The sequence below is a fragment of the Anguilla rostrata genome, chromosome 1, assembly GCF_018555375.3.
Source record: "Anguilla rostrata isolate EN2019 chromosome 1, ASM1855537v3, whole genome shotgun sequence".
Taxonomy (NCBI): Eukaryota; Metazoa; Chordata; class Actinopteri; order Anguilliformes; family Anguillidae; genus Anguilla; species Anguilla rostrata.
Window position 1 is genome coordinate 71,661,907 of NC_057933.1, and position 20,187 is coordinate 71,682,093.

General features: G+C 45.1%; 2 protein-coding genes across 5 annotated transcripts; both read left to right on the plus strand.

The window, feature by feature from the left end:
• The first annotated feature begins 3,102 nt into the window (after positions 1 to 3,102).
• Positions 3,103 to 7,471, plus strand: mlf2 (myeloid leukemia factor 2). 4 transcript variants are annotated; one of them, XM_064310717.1, is made up of 8 exons: positions 3,103 to 3,120; positions 3,955 to 3,981; positions 4,426 to 4,537; positions 4,756 to 4,791; positions 4,875 to 4,928; positions 5,329 to 5,457; positions 6,794 to 6,953; positions 7,244 to 7,471. In XM_064310717.1, coding segments are annotated over exons 2-8 (711 nt in total). In that variant the 5' UTR covers positions 3,103 to 3,120; positions 3,955 to 3,979; the 3' UTR covers positions 7,462 to 7,471. The 4 variants fall into 4 exon arrangements, with proteins under 4 accessions (XP_064166787.1, XP_064166771.1, XP_064166778.1 ...); XM_064310708.1 differs by lacking the exon at positions 3,103 to 3,120 and adding an exon at positions 3,130 to 3,297; XM_064310701.1 differs by lacking the exon at positions 3,103 to 3,120 and having other exon boundaries at positions 3,128 to 3,981.
• A 2,080-nt stretch (positions 7,472 to 9,551) lies between these two features.
• On the plus strand, positions 9,552 to 20,114 carry LOC135240536 (gamma-enolase). The gene is made up of 12 exons (XM_064310135.1): positions 9,552 to 9,650; positions 10,916 to 11,001; positions 11,207 to 11,302; positions 12,195 to 12,253; positions 12,739 to 12,808; positions 14,871 to 15,004; positions 15,155 to 15,377; positions 15,866 to 16,063; positions 18,415 to 18,616; positions 18,903 to 19,011; positions 19,166 to 19,224; positions 19,427 to 20,114. Exons 2-12 carry the CDS (start codon positions 10,917 to 10,919, stop codon positions 19,494 to 19,496), a joined length of 1,305 nt encoding a protein of 434 aa, XP_064166205.1. The 5' UTR covers positions 9,552 to 9,650; position 10,916; the 3' UTR covers positions 19,497 to 20,114.
• Positions 20,115 to 20,187: the final 73 nt, after the last annotated feature.

Consider the following 20,187-nt stretch of genomic DNA (forward strand, 5'->3'; position numbering starts at 1 on the left):
TGTTTAGTGTTTATCTGCATCTTCACTTCTCGTTCTTCAATTAACACTTGACTGAGTTGACTGGGTCCTAAAGAAAAAAAAAATTTTACTAGCTGAACTGAAAAAATCACCATGACTGATCACATAAAAGGTTCTAGAATGGTAGGGGAATTATTTTATATCAAATGATATGATATCAAATGTGTCTGCACAAGCTCCCACGAGACAGACAACGTTTGAAAAAGCAAAACATGGATGTTTTTAACGTATTTAACGTCCCCTTCCGAAATGTAGAAAGAATAAGTGTGATGAAGTCTGCCCCCATGTGGCCATTAGTAAAACTAGAGTTAAACGGTGATCTACTAGAGATGCCAGGAGGGAGTCTCTGGATCTATTTTGAAACTGATACATTTAAGAAGGTTTAAGAAACAATAACCTTGTGGGTAGAAAACAGAAATTTCTGTACGGGTAGTTGCCATATACGAGTTAGTATTTTACTATTATTACATAATTTAAAAATATTATCTGTTAAAATGGGCTTTGATTTTTGACTCAAATAGCTGGTCAGAGCTTGATGGCTTTGTGCTGCAACCTCAAAGCCAATCTCGTCTGCATATGACAGAGGTTTTTGTTTTTTTTGAGTAAACAATGGTGTTCAAAATTCTGAATAGCATGATTGTCTCTAGTAGAATTGCTTTACATAACACTTCGGTTCAGTTCTGCTTTTTCTCCAGTTTTTTTTTTTTTTTTTGGCTAGATGGGAGACATTACATTTGTTCCTGCCACCTGCAAGAATAGTTGGCATTTTCCAGAATTTACCATGTGTCATAAAAAATTCTAAAGGCTACACAAGAAACAGAAGACAAAAAAAAAAAAAACAAGAAAGTTCAATCGGGCCAAGAAAAGAACCACAGACATTGGATTAGTCAAAGCATCCCCGATCGAATCTTTCACCCTGGGAAACTACACTGTTGCTCAACAGTAATTTAGATTTTATGAAAATTATGGAGATTTGAATTGTCCAGCAGCAGAGACTCAGATACCTGAACCTTGTTCAAAGATTTTAGCAAAATGTGGTCTTTTTAGAAACAATCTTCACTCTCACAATTCAGGTTCACTCCCTCAATAAATAGCACAACCCCAGAATGTACAGTATGCTGAACTGCTTCACTCAAATTTTCTCAAGTTCAAGTTTTACCTTAGAAACCCAACAGCCAATACGTCCCAGAGTGTTGTCCCACTCTCAGTTGCAAAATTTAGCAAACACAAATATCTCACCATTTTTAATATACCTCAGCACACCATATACGGCTACAACATGACCCAAACTCTGAATGGCTGCTTCACAAATCATAGTTTCACCCTGCCTTATAGTGTGAAACAACACAAACTTAGACATATTGTCACTTTGGCAACCACCCATAGCCTCCAGGTGTTAACATGAACAAACCTTGTTCAGGACCAAATTGTAGCTTTATAAGAACGTCCATCCATCCATTATCCTTATCCTGAGCAGGGTCGCGGGGGGTGCTTGAGCCTATCCCAGCATGCTTTGGGTGAGAGGTAGGAATACACCCTGGAATACACCCAATTTATCGCAGAGCACACACACTATTCACTCACACACTCATACCTATGAGACCTATGAGTCTCCAATTAGCCTACCTGCATGTCTTTGGACTGTGGGAGGAAACTGGAGTACCCGGAGTACCCACACGGACACAGGGAGAACATGCAAACTCTACACAGACTCTACACACTTCTTGCTGTGAGGCGACAGTGCTACCCACTGCACCACCATGCCGCCCTTTATAAGAACATATACAATATTTTTTTGCCCAAATGATCAAATGATGATGACCAACTCCCATTTGTAGGGTTGTTGTCAAAAAACAACAAGCAGTTGTTCTAACAAACCTCAGACAGTTTGGACAGATCACATGTGAAAAAGTCCAATTAATATGTGACATTTTCTTTTCACATGATTATTTAAATTCACATGTGAAATTGTGACTTTCACATGTGAAAAGGCAAATTTCACATGATTTTTTTGCAAGGGAACTCCAGAATATTACTTCTATATAACACTGGTTACATGTGTATGCACATATGCAGAATATTCATGGATGGAACCTGGAGCTTAAATCTCATATGAAGACATACATCTCATACACAGACTATCACCTAAGCCATCTGTAATAATGGAATTGGGGAAATTATTACTAACCTTTGCAGATGTCCCTACACATGCTGATTAACAAATGCCAGAAAGCTGAGGTAGCTTTGATATCTATGCTTCGTGGGGTTTGTAGTTCTCTCAGGGGTCCCATCTTGACTTGTAGTTCCAGAACCAGTGGTGGGGGGTTAGCAGCCGTCCCCGAACTGTCACACCATGTACTGTATTATTCTCAGTTACTAAAGGGATGCTTGTTTGTATTTATCATCTATGTAATAATGTCCCCAGCAGGCTCATATTATAAGCCATTAATATTACTTAAGATTTATTGATGGACAACTTAGTAGAATGGGCAAAAGTTGTTTTTCTTAAAAAAGAACGTTTAAAAAATATATATAACATTCCCTGTACTACATAAATAATTTATGTCCTCATTAACAATTACTAACATTCTTTAAGTCTTTAAATTAAATCATTGCTTGTTTATAGACGAGTGATTCCCGCTTTGCTTGTGTGCATGAAAATACTGTGCATAAGCATTGTGGTTTGTTTGTTCTTGGCTCAGCTTCCCATTCAAGAAACGACACACCACTTCCTCTTCTTGATCAGCCGTCTCGTATCTCATTTCTAATTCTTTTCATCTTCAGCTTCTGTTCTGACATCCAGATGGCTGCATATTGTCAAATCTTCAAAGTGGCAGGGTTTTTTTTCACTGTCTTGTTTCCTGCACAACACTTTTTTCTATGAGATATATCAATATTTGTCTTGTAGAAGAACGTTTAATATTGCCCATCAATACTGCAATATTGCACACCGTTTCAGTTCAACATGAATTTCAGTTTAATTATGAAAACATTTAAGAAATAATAGTAACTTTTTCTCATGCAACATCCTAAACTTCACATCGCTCCCTGGCCCAGGTACGAGCTGACTGCCTAAACGTTGGCGTCATTTCCGGCTTAAAGGTTAAAGAAGAAAAGCTCCCAGCCTCCCACCCTCTTATTTTTACATTGATTTAGCTAGTTAGTGCTAATGTTAGCTTTTACAAGTGACCGACGTCCTTTGAAAATGATGCTTGTTATATGTGTTTAAAGAATCGGACGGTCGTATTTCGCGTCGTTTCAGTTCTTTGTGTCTAGAATGTGCGTAAAAATGTTAGAAATAGTCTGCGTTTAAAAATATTTTAAACAAGCTCAATGGTTGCACTGTCTGGCGTTTTGGCTTCCTTTGTCAGTTTGACTTCCGTTTACATTTGCGACTACATAGCAGCAAGATAGCTACTAGTAGCTAGCTCAGTGACTAACGTGAGCTCGCTAACGTTAAAAAGAAACCCTTGGAACTGAAATTGGCCGAATAAATATTTTGCTAAGAAATACCGTATTTGCAGTTCAATAATATAAACACAACCCACATTTGTAGTGTATATCGGAATGAAATTTTCAGTCAGCTAGCTAGCACTAACGCTATAGCGTGAACAATAACAAACAGGACTGCATAACATTAGTCGTATTGCAAGATGACTATTTTGGCTGAATAAATGAGAGAAATCGCTGACTTCTGCCAACGCGGACTGTGCAACGTTGGCTAGCTAGCTATATTTATTCCCTGTCGCGAGTATATGAGGCGTGTCGTTGATTCAAAGAACCTTAGCCAGTTTTTCAATCTCGTTTAAAGACCGCTTGCTAGTAAATTAGTCTTATACTTGTTATAATCGTATTATTGTGTTTTATTCTAAACTGTACGAATTTACAAACTTCCCATTGAAGCTGGTTTGTTGCAATAATGTTTCGTTATTTAAGTGATGTGGACGAGAGCCCATACGTGATGTAAGTACCTAACTTTACTGCACGATTATTTTAAGAAATATGTTGTGCTTGTCATTTTGACATGCATTTACCTGAATGGTTATTGGATATCACAGTGCTGTATTTTGCAGTTGAACTGTACCACAGAGAGTAGTTTGGAAATGTTGGGTATATTTATGTCTGTAACTGCGTGAGCTTAACTGATTTGAAGGAATCCATTATGAGCTAAAAGGCTTAACTGATCCTAAATCAGCACTCCCTTTGATGCTTTATGAATATGTCTGTCACACTGGACACTCTCTTTCTCTCTCTCACACACACACACACAAGTACGCCTATTTGCATTCCCCCCTCTCCAGCTCTGTGTGTGTGTGATTTTGTATTTAATATGTTTTGCCCTGTGCGTATGCATTGGGACCGTTACTGTATTGTTTGTTTTTAATGTGTGTGCCGTCCCGTCTGCAGGGACCCCTTCGCAGCCCACAGGCAGCAGATGCGCAGCCTGTTTGGGTCCTTTGGCTACGAGCCCTTTCCCCTGACCCCCCAGATTCAGGCGCCCCGCAGCCCCCACCTCCAGGTGCCTGTGTGTGGGTGTCAGTCAGCCGCCCACACTATATTTCCCTCCTTTGCATGCCTGTCTGTGCGCCTGTAAGTCTTTAAAGGTGAATTTTACCCATATCCAATCTTTTAATGTGTGCCCCTTTTGTCCTTATTGTAGTAAGGATGCAACGTTCATTGCATTGCCTACTTGCCATTGGTTAGAGCTAATGCTGATCCTCTCTCCCACTCTGATAGGCCGGTGCCATGGCCCCCTTTGGAATGGCTGGAATGGTGAGTTGCGCCTGACGGGACTCATTAGCTGTGTGCTTTATAAAAGTGTGAAAGAAGACTTACCTCACCTTTATCTTCCCCAGGGCGGAGGTTTCATGGACATGTTTGGGATGATGGGAGGAATGATGGAGAATATGGTGCGTGTTGTAGAGGAGTACCTCCTCAGCCGCCCAGCATGACATTACATTTACAGGCAATTAGCATTTAGTCTTATCCTTAAACCTTCTCATTATTAGATGGTAAAAAATAAACCCATTTATGCAGGTTAAGCACCTTGTTCAAGGGTGCCATGGCAGTGTCCTAACTGGGAATCGAACCTGCAACCTTTAGGTGACAAGCCCAGTTCTTTAACTATTACACCACACCACTGCAGTAAACCCCCCCCGCCCACAAGTAGGCTGCTGTCTTTTCTCTATTGAGCTGGCTGCCCCCTCCAAATCCACCGCCCCTCAGTATTGCAGATAATGTACCAGTGAGTTGGTGATGATGCCCTGTCGCCTGACACCTGCGTGTGTTTTCCTTTCCCCCCTCCATCAGGAGAGGATGTCCGGCTCCCCTAGCTGTCAGACCTACTCTTCCTCCACCGTCATCTCCTACTCCTCCACAGACTCCGGCGCGCCCAAGGTGTACCAGCAGACCAGTGAGCTCCGGACTGCGCCTGGCGGGGTAAGAGCGCGGCGACGCTCGGTGGGAAATCTGCTTGTTGCACAAGTGCGCTGAGAAGAGCTGTGGGGGGAGGAGACGCGCGACGTGGGGAGGAGACGCGCGGTGTGGGGAGGAGAAGTGCGGCGTGGGGAGGAGAAGCGCGGCGTGTGGAGGAGACATATGGTGTGAGGAGGAGAGGAGCAGCGTGAGGAGGAAACGCGTGTCGTGGGGAGGAGACGCATGGTGTGGGGAGGAGAAGCGCAGCGTGTGGAGGAGACACGCTGCATGGGGAGGGACGGTGGGAGGAGAGCTGTGGGGAGGAGATGCACGTTGGGGAGGCACAGTGTGGGGAGGAGATGCACGGTGTGGGGAGGGGACGCGCGGTGTGGGGAGGAGATGCACGGTGTGGGGAGGGGACGCGCGGTGTGGGGAGGAGATGCACGGTGTGGGGAGGAGAGGAGTGGCGTCGGGAGGAGACACACGGCGTGAGGAGACGCGTGGTGTGGGGAGGAGACGCACGGCGTGAGGAGACGCGTGGTGTGGGGAGGAGACGCACGGCTTGAGGAGGAGAGGAGTGGCGTGGGGAGAAGCACGCTCTCCTGGGCTCTGGGGGCTAATGACACAGGATGAACTGCACAGCTGAAAGATTTCTCAAGAGGTTCCTTCTGATTGTGATTTGGCTCCATATTGGAGTGCAATCAGTCATATTACTGATGGGAATTGAAATGAGGTATTTGCCTTGATTAGATAAAGTGAATTGAATTTGTGCAGAATGCATGACAGTGTCTCTGGCTGTTTACAGACCTGTAATAATGGAATTGGGGAAATGAGAAAATGGAACTTCTAGCATGCAAAGTAACTGATGATGCAGCCACCCCTCCCCCCTACACACCCCCATACACCCAGTTCTGCAAACACTTGCTGTTCAAGATGACTGCTGTCGTTGATTGGCCAGGCACAATGTAGTTGGCGGGATCAAGTTTTTCACACTCATAGTTATTGGCAGGGATCCTCACCATGTTGGTAGAAAATATTATGAATGGATGCGCATCGGATTGGAGACCAAGAGGCAGCACAGCGGGTATCGTCAACTTGTGTGGAAACTATAACTGGATGAAGCACCTTTCCACCCCTCTTCTGCACCACCCATAGCACTTTCATATACACCATCCGTCATCGAATGGCCATCAGTACAGAGTAGTGCCGTTAAAAGAATTTGCCCCCTTCCCGATTTCATCTTATTGCTTCAGTGTGCTCTAACCACAGTTTGCTTTATTGTAGCACAAAATCCCGATGAACTCTAGTGATCGCTGTGTCGCTGAGCTGATTGGCCGCTGCCCTGTGTCCGCGCCTTCAGATCCGGGAGACGCGCCAGGCCATGCGCGACAGCGAGAGCGGGCTGGAGCGCCTGGCCATCGGGCACCACATCTGGGACCGGGGCCACGTGATGGAGCGGTCCCGCAACCGCAAGACCGGCGACCGCGAGGAGAGGCAGGACTTCATCAACCTGGAAGAGAGTGAGGACGCGCCCGTCGCTCCATCAGCCCCGCTCATTAAAGAGCTCTGTGCAGCTCAGCTGCAGCGTGCTCTCTGTGCCCAGGCCACATGCATGTTCATGACCATTATGAGACCATTTCCTTTGTCCCTTTGTTCTCCAAATGTTCTAGAACAGAAGTGAAAGGGCCCGAATGAGAGAGAATGGATGCACAGTGGATCTGTAGGCGAGCCTGTGCAGGTGATTGTAGCAGTGAGAGTGGCAGACTAGGAGTGATGTGTGTTAATGTTCTCCACCCCCCCCTTCCCTCAGGTGAGGCTGCAGCCTTTGACGAGGAGTGGAGGAGGGAGGCAGGCCGATACCCACCTCCGAACGCCCGGGGGCTGGACTACGGTCGCGACAGAAGGGCAGGGGGCGCGGTTCAGCAGCTGGCCCTCGCTGCCCCGCCCGACTCCTCTTCCCCAGCTGTCCCCCACCACGAGTCCCCGAGACACCCCCCACCTCCCCCCCGCCTCCGCTACGACTGGTGACGGGGAACAGGTGAGCGCAGAGCCGGGCATCGTGGTGTGACCTGTCAGGGGTGCACGTGGACATTAAGGGGCACCCTAATACTGGTGGTTTGTCAGTGATTCTTTAAAGCAGGGGTCCTCAATCTTATCCAGAAAGGGCCGGTCTGGGTGCAGGCTTTGTTCCAACTGGGCAGTTACACACCTGATTCTACTAATTAAGGTGCTTAGCAAAGATTCCAAGAGGTTGCTTAGTAGAATCAGGTGTGTTACTGCTTGGTTGGAACAAAAGCCTGCACCCACACTGGCCCTTTCTGGATAAGATTGAGGACCCCTGCTTAAGCGAATCCTTTCAAATTCTTAATGGATTTGCAAAAAAAGTTTGCCTATTAGTTTTCAACATATTTGTTTGAAACATCGCTGTTTTTGAGCGGTTATCTTTCACGTGCTGCTGGGATGTAGTCTTCAGAAATGTGCTGTTTTGAAAGAAACATTTTTCTGCACAGTGTTTGTGAACATTTGTTTTGCTGTAGTGTAATCTGCTAATATTTTTGATTCTTTTTCGTCACAGAAAAATGGATGAAAAAAGTGAAGAAGGGTCCATTTGATGCTGTGAAAGAGAATGACGGAAAGAGATGACCTATGAGGAGGAAATGGCTGACCTTTGAAGATGTTTGATGTAACTGGACTGTTTATATATAAATTATACATACAGTGCAATGCATAACACCACACCTAGTACACATGGGAACACACACACGTACCGTAGACATGCTATGTAACATTGGACACACTGTATATACAGTTAAGGTGCACATTTTCACACAACACAGTGCTGCAGTACACACACTGTATACACATACTGTACAGTCCATATGTTTGTGTAGAGACTAGTTTATCTGTGGATTGAATTGTACACTGTTGACTAATTACCTGCTTAAGAAAGACCATGAATAAACATTGTTAGATAAAATGAGTGTTTTGTATTTTTTATTGGCTGATGCAAGAGTATATGATCTGATCGACCTAGAACGGTCTTTCCCTGAGAGAGAATTACGTGATGCTGTGACGTTGCTGCTGGAGTCTCGTGAAGATGTCTGTCGGAAACCGCTTTCCCCCCTCTGGCTCCGCCCCCTTCTCTGTCACGCACGCACTCCCCGGTGTGACTGAGAGTATCTGCAGATGGTCACGTGACCTCCAGCTGGAACGCACCAGAAAATTAGCCAATCAGAATTCACCACCCCCCCCCCCCATATCTTTCTTTCCCCTCATCCCCAGACAAACTCCCCCCCCCCCTCTGGATGTTGCTCTCTTTTTTTCCCCTCATCACTCCATTTCTCTTGAGTCTTGCACATCCCTGGTCACATCACCCTCTCTTTCTCTAACCTGCTCCTCCCTCTTTCCTTGGGTGTCAAGGGCGGTGTGTGCCGGTGGTCTTTCACCGAGACGATCCCATTAAACTTCAGACGCTCCATCGTTAGATGTTGCTGCGTCTGCTCTGTTTCTGTGCATCGCAGATTTGCCTCCTGTTTACCAGTATATCTCTCCCGAGGGATTACTGCACGTAGGATTGCCTGCCTGGTCAGATTAAATATCTGTTATTCCCCGTTACGCTTAGCTGGATGTTATATGTATGCGCTGTGTCAGAATTTAAAACGATCTGCCGAAATCCACATGTGGCTCCTACGAGACAGAAACCGGGTAAATGAATTGTATAAATGTTATTCTCACCTCAGTGCCCAGTGTATGTGTGTTTCATGTTTTTTTTAATTATCTCTATACTACATGGCGAAAAACAAAGCAGCACTTGCAGTGGCTAAAATAGAGGTGCTTTTGTCAGTGCTGCTGTGGGGCTGTTAGCAGCGTTATCGTAGCACAGAGGGTAGGAGAGACTGCATCCTCTTCTTTCCTCCGTCTGTTTTCGAAATATCTGCGCTTTATGAATTAAAAGATGAAGCACGCCTTTCGTCTTTCACCCTCAGGTCTTCAGCATCCCTCTCTCCCTCTTTCTGTCTCCTTGACCTAGTCTCCCTCCCTCCCTTTTTTCTCTGCGTCTTCCAGTGACTCACACATACCCCTCCCCCTCTGTCACACGTTTCTGCCCCCCTCCCTCCTCCCCTGCGTCTCTCTCTCTCTCGCTCTCTCTCTCTCTCTCTCTCCTTCATTCACGCTCATTCGCTCGCGTTCCCTACAAGGCTGAACACAAACTGCAGGTAACGGAAAAAAGAAAAACGCATGCCTTTCATCTCATCTCTCTCTTCCTCTTCTTCTTCTTTGTTATTTCATTCTTTGGTCAGTTTATGATTTTGATTGGTCCTATTAAGTGCTGCAGTTGCAAAATAAACATCTCGAGCTCGACTTTCCGTTACATCAGCACACCCGTGTCAGTGTGTGTGTGTGTGTGTGTGTGTGTGTGTGTGTGTACATGCGTTTGAGTGTGTGTCTGTGTATAGCCATTAGAACATTACCATGGGTCGGGGTGTGTGCATGTATGTGTTTACGTTGTAGCGTGTCCTTGCAGATGCACTGCTGTGCTATCCCATAAGTACGTGTGAATTGCTCTCGGGTTAGCGCGCCAGTGTTTTCATGCAGAGCGTGCCAGCATGTGTGTGCATGTGTGCGAGTGCGAATTGTGTCGGCTTGTTAGCGACTGTGCATGCGTGTACGTGTCATCGTGTCTCCCGGCGTCCGATCGTTTCCTCTGAAAAGCATCCTCCATTCTGTCCCTGCATCGGCGCATCTCCTCCGTAGAGGTCATTGCACCTTTTTCCTTTTATCCTTCCTTTCTTCCTGACAGCACCGGTCTCGGGCTGACCTTCTGTTTCTTGCGAACAGGGAGGCTTAGTAATGGAGTTATTTTTACCCATCATTCCCTCTCTCCCTCCATCTTTTTCTCTCTCTCCCTCCATCTCACAGTCTTTCTGTTTTTACGCTGACGGGCCTCTGCAGAGAGAGGTAGCATGGGGGGGGGGGGGTGTTGATGCTACAGCGCACGACTATACATTAAATAACACTGGCTTACAGAATGTACGACTTCCCTTTTAACTATATTTAAAAATTAGCGGTTCAATAAACATTGTGCTTATTGACTGTGAATCGTTGCATTTTCCTATTTCCACCGTAATGCCAAGCGTCTGTTGGTATGGACTTCATTTTCAGTTTCAGTCGGTCACTTGATTATACAATTTACTAATGTGATTATGGCAGTTGCAGGATTCCTGTGCACCCTGGCCCTGTTGCATTTGATTTTGTCTTCATAGCTGTCTTGCAATGCAGTGGACATAGACAGTAAATGTCCTTTTATTGTCAGTGCTATTATTTATTTTATTATCTATCTAGGTGTCTCTGACCTACCATTTAAAAGCACTACACTAACCTGTGCAATAAAAGCCTAAGCAAGGGCATAATCACAAGGAAAAATGAGAATGGAACATTCAGCCTGTGTATGTGTGTGTGTGTGTGTGTCCCTTCTCCCCAGGATGTCTATAGTGAACATTGTTGCCAGGGAGATCCTGGACTCCCGGGGAAACCCCACAGTGGAGGTGGACCTGCACACTGAGAAAGGTGAGTCTTTATCCATCTATCTTACCTCATTGGCTTGTGAATAACAGGCAGTTAGTAATAGTTTTACTGCCAGACACTTAATGGTCATGCATTGCATAAAGTATTCTTTATTAGTTCATTCTGATTGGCTATTCGGTGAGTTATAGATGTGTGTGTGTGTGTGGTCTTATTTTTCATTTTTCTCAGTGTATGAACCTTTTTTCAGGACTGTTCAGGGCTGCAGTTCCAAGTGGAGCTTCAACTGGCATTTATGAGGCTTTAGAGCTGAGAGACGGGGACAAGAGCCGTTACAAAGGCAAAGGTAAGAGAGCTGCCCAGGAGGAGTCAAGTGCAGTAAGAGAGGAATTGTACAGTGTTTATGCTTCATACAGGAGAGAATAAAAGGGCACAGAGGAGGTGAAAAAGGCATACTATGCAGGATGTTTCAGCCTTGCTGTGGTCCTGTGTTTACAAACAAAGAAGACCTTCTCATCATCAACCCCGCCCACTCACAGAGTACCCAACTTCGACTATCTGGTTACCTAATGTAGCTAGCTTGATTGCTAGAGGTAAGGTTACAGGTCCAACAGAAAAGCCCAATCCGTTTCGCTTTTCATCCCCTTGGCAAACGTCTGCTGATGCCATCAAGGAAAAGAAATTCCAAGGTCTCTCGTTCTAGTTCTTGAACGAGCCCTGTCAGCTTGTCTTTTTATTTCGCTGTACATGCACTTCCTCACCTCCACTATTGCGGCAGCTAGCTAGCAAGCAACAATCACTAAAATCTGAACCCAAACAACACCCACCCCTCCCCAGACAGAAAAGACTACCACGCCCTGAAACATCCCCAACACATTTTAGAATAACAAATACAGGTAGAGGTGTACAAATTCGGGCAGAGATTGCAGTGCATCATATATATGCCTTAGCGTGGTTATTTCATAATATTTTACAGATAAAAATCCTGCGTAGTATGCCTCTAAAGCAGAGATCACCATAATGTTGCTATTACATTGCATTGCATTGACTATTGAGTGAACCAGATCAATATTATTGCACCCCTGCACCCTTATCTTTTCTTCCTGCCACCCCGCCACCCCTCCACCCATGTTTTTAATATTGGTGTTTGTTTTTTTGGTATCCACCCCAGTGTAAAAATAATAGGATCTGCATTGAACAGGAAACACTATCTGTCTCTCTCTCTCTCTCCCTCCCAGGCGTGCTGAAGGCTGTGGCTCACATCAATGACACCATCAGACCCGCCCTCATCGAGTCTGTGAGTCTGAGAAACTGCTGCTCCCTGCCGTTTGGGTCATGTGATGGTGATGTCGTGACTCACGTGCAGCCTCTTGCTGAAAGCCACCCCTACCCAGCCACCCCCTCCACCCTCCCACCGCTGCAGAACAGGCAGTCCATCCGTTTTTAATTGCTCCAAAAGCAGCAGATCTTATACCCAAGAGTGCACCGCTCTCACCTTTCCGAGGCTGACACACGGGACTCTGCAGTTACAGTGTGGTCCATCGCTGACAGTGGCAGTGCTCTGTGATCGTCATCCCTGCCTAAGTGACTGTGTGGAAAATTCCAGAAACAAGCAGTTGGTCTGCAAATGTACTAATAAAACTGAGCAGCAGGGAGAATGCAGTGCACAGTATGGCTTTCTGTTGTGCTGAGGCAGGCATTTTTCTGAGACAGCCCTGCTGAGAAACACTGATAATAAGAGCAGCACAGGGTTTCATTTTGTACTGTGTTTTTACCCTGCAGGAGATCAGCGTTGTTGAGCAGGAGAAGTTGGACAATATGATGATTGAGATGGATGGGACTGAAAACAAGTGTGAGTCCAATACACACCAATACACTGCATTACAATTCAACACAATGCGCAGAGAATCAGTCTCTGTCATGCCCAATCTGGAATCAATGCACAAAGTCTGAAACCTTTGCAGTTAATTACAGGTGGCAATTCAGTGAGGAAATTACACCTAATTGCTTGACAATAATCAGATGACTATTAATGCAGTCTTCATTAGTCACCCTACATGAATTCAATCAATGATTAAAATGGAAATAACATGAAGTATTTGCAAAACGAAAATGTCAATCTTTGAATAACAATCAACTGTGCGATCTTGTGAAGTAATTCCTTAATAAACGAGTATCACAGAGTTTCTAAAAGACAGATGAGGCAATTGTTTCGGAAGTATGCTCCTGCCACACAGGGTTTGACTTACATTGACAGGTGTATGTTAAATTACATGACATTCTAATCACTCAGCAGATGTTCCTGTCCAGAGCAACTTACGAAAGTGGGGAGCATCAATGTTAGAAATGTGACAAATGTTCGCTATCGCCAAGAACAACAGAAGGCCCACTCATAACTCATATAGGAGACTTTAACTGAAATTGCAAAACTGACTGCAAGCCAGGCCTAACCGCCCAATCAATCTCACGAATGCTCTTCTGGCTGAATGGAACCAACATCTAGTATAAAGCCTTCCCAGAAGAGTGGAGGTTGTTATAGCAGCAACAAGTGGACCAACTCCACATTAATGCCCATAATTTTGGATTAGATGTTGGATGTCAGGTGTACTTTTGGCCATGTAGTGTAGGTTGTCAGTGGAGGAGAGGCAAAAGGAATTAGATGGTTCAGCTTGTGCTTGTTCTCTAAGAGGGACAATTTTTGTCCAGTTCTGCTATGTGATTCCAAGATTGTCCAGGTGCCATCCAAGGTGAGTGAAAAGCTTTATTACAGGGCCTTCACAGACAACTGTCAGTTCCTATGAATGATGGTGTAAGATTTTTACCTCAACAGACACCCTGATAAGAGCATGCAAAGCGTAAATATGCCACATAAAAACCTTTAATGTTAGGAAAAATACTTACTGAAAGGTTTTTTAAATTGCATCTGCCAAGCAAATAGGTAACACTATGCAATATATTTAAAGATGGATGTTAATTTTGACTGGCTATAAAGCTGCCATAGAACTGGGTTCATAGAAATGGGTTCATATTTTTTTCAGTATTGCATAGTAACTTACATTATTGATGACCTCCTTTAGTACCCAGCATGCTCCACTTTTACATGCAGGACATGATCATATATTAACACACATATATTAACACACTGGTCTAGGGTGTCCCTGGTTGAACCTGTTTGCATTCATGTTGCATTCATTGATGAGAGATTGTCCCTCTGGTGCACACCGGTGTCTGACTACCCAGGACACTGATAATACCACTTTCAGCATGTCTATGGCCTGTTCCCAATTAATGTCTGTGAAGTGTCATTTTGGTGTGTGTATCCCGGGTGAAGATTTTCTCTGACCTTTTCCATTGGTCAAACACAACCGCACGACAGCTTCTGCACCTCTGCAGGGGCTACATCAGTGTCAGGCGTGTTACCAGTGACCGGGCAGAGGTAGAAAGTCCAGGGGTCAGAAAGTAAAAGACAGCGAGCTGATTTCAGTAATTAGATCTACCCCCTGGACTGAAGAACTTTGCTGATTAGCAAATCCAGGTGACTGGAACAAACTGCTCAGGAGGACTTTTACTTTATGAACCTAAATTTTCCACCTCTGTTTCCCGTGAGGTGACATCACAAGCATTCTGGGAAAAGGAACGTTGGGAGTTGATGGTGTGGAAGACATCATCTCTCATCAGTAGATATGTACTGTATGGCTTTTTGTTTATAAATGTTGCAATTCTAATGCCTTTGAGTACCCCTGGGCTTATGTGTCTGATGTTAATTGCCCTTGTGTGCTCTGAGCATCAAGGCCAAGGTTCAGTGTGAGCTCAGGTCAGGTCACGTAAGGTCTGTGTGATGTGCTCAGATTGTGCTCATGTATTTCCTATGTTGTAGTAACCTGTTCTTTGCCCCCCCCACACTCTTCCCCCAGCTCAATTTGGTGCCAACGCGATCCTGGGCGTTTCCTTGGCGATATGCAAGGCTGGGGCAGCAGAGAAAGGCGTTCCTCTGTACCGCCATATCGCCGACCTCGCAGGAAACACCGAGCTGGTGCTGCCTGTTCCTGTGAGATCATCACCGCCAGACTGACATTATTAATGTGGCTGCAGGCAGCAACCGCAACAATAACCTTAGCTATCTAGATTTCATTGCATTTATTTTGTTTATTTTACTGTCACTGTGATTCATTCCAGCAAGTTCATTTTCGTCATTTAGGCCTTCAATGTGATCAATGGGGGGTCCCACGCAGGGAACAAGTTGGCCATGCAGGAGTTCATGGTCCTCCCAGTGGGGGCGGAGTCATTTCGGGAGGCCCTGCGTGTAGGGGCGGAGCTCTACCAAACCTTGAGGGGTGTGATTCGCGAAAAGTACGGCCAGGATGCCACCAACGTGGGCGACGAGGGCGGGTTCGCCCCGAACATCCTGGAGAACAGCGAAGGTATGACTTTTATAGCTTTTTAACTGATCACTTTGTGTGTGAGTGTGTGTGTATGCGTGTGTATGCGTGTGTGTGTGTGTGTGTGTGTGTGTGTGTGTGTGCGTGTGTGTGGATGTATGTCTGTGTGTGTGTGTGTGTATATGAGTTTGTGTATGTGTGTGTATGCATGTGTGTATGCATGTGTGTGTGTGTGTGTGCATGCATGTGTGAAGATGTGCAGGTGTGTGTGCATGTGTTTGTAGATCGTAGAAACTGACCGCCTGCATGAAAGGGAAAAATCACTCAATATATACTGCATGGTAATTCACAGATTGGCTCTCAGTATCCACCCCAGTGTAAACATAATAGAATCTACATTGAACAGGAAACCCTGTCTGCCAGTAACTCTCTCTCTCTCTCTGTGTCTCTCTCTTTCTTTTTTCTTTCTTCTTTGTCTCTCCCTCTCTTTCTCTCGATCTCTCTCTCTCTCTCTCTCTCATGGCCCCCAGCGCTGGAGTTGCTGAAAACAGCTATAGAGAAAGCTGGCTTCACAGACAAGGTGGTGATCGGCATGGACGTGGCAGCGTCTGAATTTTACCAGGATGGGAAATATGACCTGGACTTCAAATCTCCCCCCAACCCCGACCGGCACATCAGTGCCCAAGAGCTGTCGGAGATATACCAGAGCTTTGTCAACAATTATCCAGGTGGAGCTCTTCACTTGCGTTTAGCCTATGTTCCTGTCTGCATCTGTATATCACGCAAGGTTTAGCAATAATATCTGCTTGTCTGCATCTGTCAATATTTCTAAGTATCTGATTTGCCATCCACCTTTGTCTTCTTGTTGTTAACATAGATGACAGGTCAATGGCTGCTGTGTGGTTCACTTTTAAAGGCATATTTATTATTCATTTGTACTTGGATGTGATCTTTCCTGTCTTGCTTTGAAAAGCTCACAAACAGCCATGCAATGGGTTAAGCTGGGTGATGGTGAAGGACGCACGCTCCATATCTTTTTGGTATTGACGGAAGACGTGATGATGGTGGTGACCATCTCAGCCACCAAAACATTCCCAGAACATCTGGGAAAGGATATGGTTAGATTCCTATTTGGTTGTGAGAAAATTTCATGAAAATGTTCCAACATTCTAAGAACATTGTATAATTCTAACCAAGTCCTAAGTGGCAGAAAACAATGTTCCAGGCAAGCTGCATAGAAAACTTAAAATGTTAAAATGGTAGGTTTGTTTAACATGACAATAACACCGATAAAAAAACAGCATGGATGACCTCCAACCATCCATTATCAAGAGACATCCCAAAAACTGGACAAATGTACTCTAGTGTAGGTTCTAGGAATGGTTACCCTAGACTTCTTAACATCCCAGGAATGTTCTGAGAACCAAACAGTTATGAGCTGGGAAGCTGCTTTTGAGGGAATTTCCAGTTGTTTGGGTTTGGAAATGGATATTTCTAAGCTTTAAGCCTGAAAAAAGCAGGAGTAGTCCTGGGCCAGGGTAGACCGTAAGCATTTATGGAGTGAGAAAATCTGCCTCCATAAGCATACGGCCCTCTTGCTGACTGGATCTATGCACTATGACAGTTTGTTCTGAATTACGTACGTGAATTGCGTACATAATGTCCATACAAAGTGTATTTTTAGGGTCTTTTGTCTGCCTTTATGGAAGTAGCCCACATGCAGTGAAGTGTTTTAATACTTTGGTAGTTTATAATATTTCAATATATTTTTCCCTATATTCCAATTCCACAAATGGGTGGGTGACTCACATAAAATCCACACAATGGAAGCAGACTCACTACAGGAGCATCCAAACGATTCCAACAGCCGATTGTTGCCTTGTCCTTTGCAAAACACTATTGCACATGTAATGATAACCAATCAGAATGCATATGTAAACAGGGATGTGCATTACAGTAGTGCTGAGTCAGAGGTGACTTCGAGAGGCACAATACATATGACGCACTGTCTGACATCTATTGCCATAGCACAATGGAGTGTGACAATCAAATTATGAAGAAATATCAAAGAGAGCCAAAATGGTCGACAGTGGAAATTAATAGATGCACAGTATGGCTATTCTGAGCTCCCAAAGAACTAAGAACTCTTAAGAGTATGCTTAGAAAAATTAAACATTTCTGTTCCCATTGCAGCAATTGTTGCAAATTTCAAGTTTTTGTCGCTTTTAATCATGTTGAAAAAAATCTCTTAACGGCTGACATTTTTATATAATTTACAGCATTAGTGGTGCATAAAATCCATTGCCTCTCTGGTGCATGTATATGGCATCATATTGGGCCAACATGTCTGTGATAATCTTAGCATTGATGTGATGCGAGAAGTTAATTTCAAGCTATTATCAGCTAATACAGCTCCATTAATATTGTGCATCCTGAAATGTTTCCAATAGAGACATTGCATGGTTTGAGAAATATGCGTCTCTATTGTTAAAATGTGTTCCATAGCAACATATTTGCATATGGCATTTTTAGTTTGCTATTTAAACGTTTGCTCTGTGCAGGTATTCCTAAGAAATGTGATTTGGCATTAGGCCACAGGAGAACAGGTGGCATTTTACCATTATGTTTTTCTTTTATACAGTGCATTAAGTTAATGGCACACAAATGTAAAAGTGTGGCAGCTACCCTGGTACTGCAGTTTTATAAAGCAATCTCAAATAAGGTCTCATTCCTTGCACTCATGGTAACACAAAAAAAAACCTAGTAACCATGTTTATGAGTATGAAAATTCATAGAACAGTGACATCTCTTATTACTGTGGAAACACTGACAGTGACTTTTATGAATCACCTCTCATTTGCTCTGTTTTTGTCTCTCACTATCACGCTAGTGACAATGTCTAACAATGAGAAATTATGACACGTTCTTGAATATTTTTACCCAGAGAGATAAGGATGATGCACGCCGCAGCAGCAAAACTAGAACGCTGTTTGAATATTCCCGTCTGCGTTTTTCCAGTCCTTACGCGAGAGGAGCGTGTTTTTTGGGACTGTAACGCTTGCTCGTCCCCCTTTTTTAGTGGTGTCCATAGAGGACCCCTTCGACCAGGACGACTGGCCGGCGTGGTCCCAGCTGACGGCGTCGGTGGGCATCCAGATCGTCGGGGACGACCTGACGGTGACCAACCCCCGGCGGATAGAGAGGGCGGTGGAGGAGAGGGCCTGCAACTGCCTGCTGCTGAAGGTCAACCAGATCGGCTCGGTCACCGAGGCCATCCAGGCGTGAGGGCTCTCCGTCCGCAGCGCTCAGCGGCTGTTCAGCACACTCAGCATGTCCAGCGTTAATTAAATTAACAATTTATGAGTCCAGAAGTGATAAAGGGCACTCCAACTGAATTATATATATATATATAGATTATTTTACATTGGACATGTATTTTGCTCTTAAATTACCATGCATGTGTGTGTTTGTATGCATGTGTGTGTGTGTGTGTGTGTGTGTGTGTGTGTGTGTGCGCGCCTGCGTGCATATGTGCATGCGTGTCTCTAATGGCTAACTCTCCTTCAGATGCAAACTGGCCCAGGAGAGTGGCTGGGGCGTGATGGTGAGCCACCGCTCAGGGGAGACCGAAGACACTTTCATTGCCGACCTGGTGGTGGGCCTCTGCACTGGACAGGTAGGCACCACACCTCGACTCCGCAGACCCGGCTTCCAGGCCGACAGTGCAGATGGGCCGCGTGGTAAACGCTTCCTTCCCGTTTCGAGACCCTACAAAGCCTTTCTGTTTTCTTCCACCCCTCCCAATCGGGCCTCCCCAACCCTGCTCACAGATCAAGACTGGAGCTCCGTGCAGGTCAGAGCGCTTGGCCAAATACAACCAGCTCATGAGGTCAGTAGGAATCATTTTCAGCATATTTCTGTCGCGTGGTTCAGTCCAGTGTTTTCAAACACTGCGGAGTCCAGTGAGCATAATGACGATCTTACTTTTTGTTTTCTCTCTGTCTCTATTTCTCCCTCTCTTTCTCTCTCTCTATCACACACACACACACACACACACACACGTGCACACTCTTTCCCCCTCTCGCTCTCAGGATCGAGGAGGAGCTGGGTGACCAGGCGCGCTTTGCCGGCCACAACTTCCGCAACCCGAGCGCTCTGTGAGGTCGGCGGGCCAACCGACGCCGAGACCAACCGACGCCGGCGATTCACTTGAACTTTACCGACGGACGACAGGCAGGATCGGACCGAGACCCATCGCGCACGCGGATGGCAAAGAAACGGACGGACAAAAGACAGACCGACTCACTGAGCGAGACCTCACCCAATAAGTCACTAAATCACCGATGGGCACACACGCCGTCAGACGCGCTGACTGACAGATAACATTTAATGGCCGACGGATATGCACTTCGAGACCGACTGCTTTACGTAGAGGAGAGAACGCAGTGTGTGGCAGAGTCTCCTTCTCTCTTTCACCTCTAACACAGAAAAGCACTTTGTCTAGCTCGCCCTCTTTTCCTTCCGCAGTCTCCTTTGCTCTTCCTTTCCCTCTCTCTTGCTTTCCATTCACTCGAATGTCCACATATCTCACCCACTTCAGGGCCCTGTCTTTCAGTGGCTCTTTGAACTACTGCTGTCCTGACTCCCTGACCCCACTCCAGCTTAACCTCTTGCTGTATCTCCTTGCTCCTATGCCTGTAGAGTCATTCTGAAAATGCAATGCTTGCCACAGAACTACAAATAAAGAGATAATTACTTATGATGTTAACTCAAACCACATTCACTGCGTCCGCTTCTGTTATTTATGAGTCAGCCTATGTGTTGTGTGCGAGAGAAAGTTATTTATTTATTT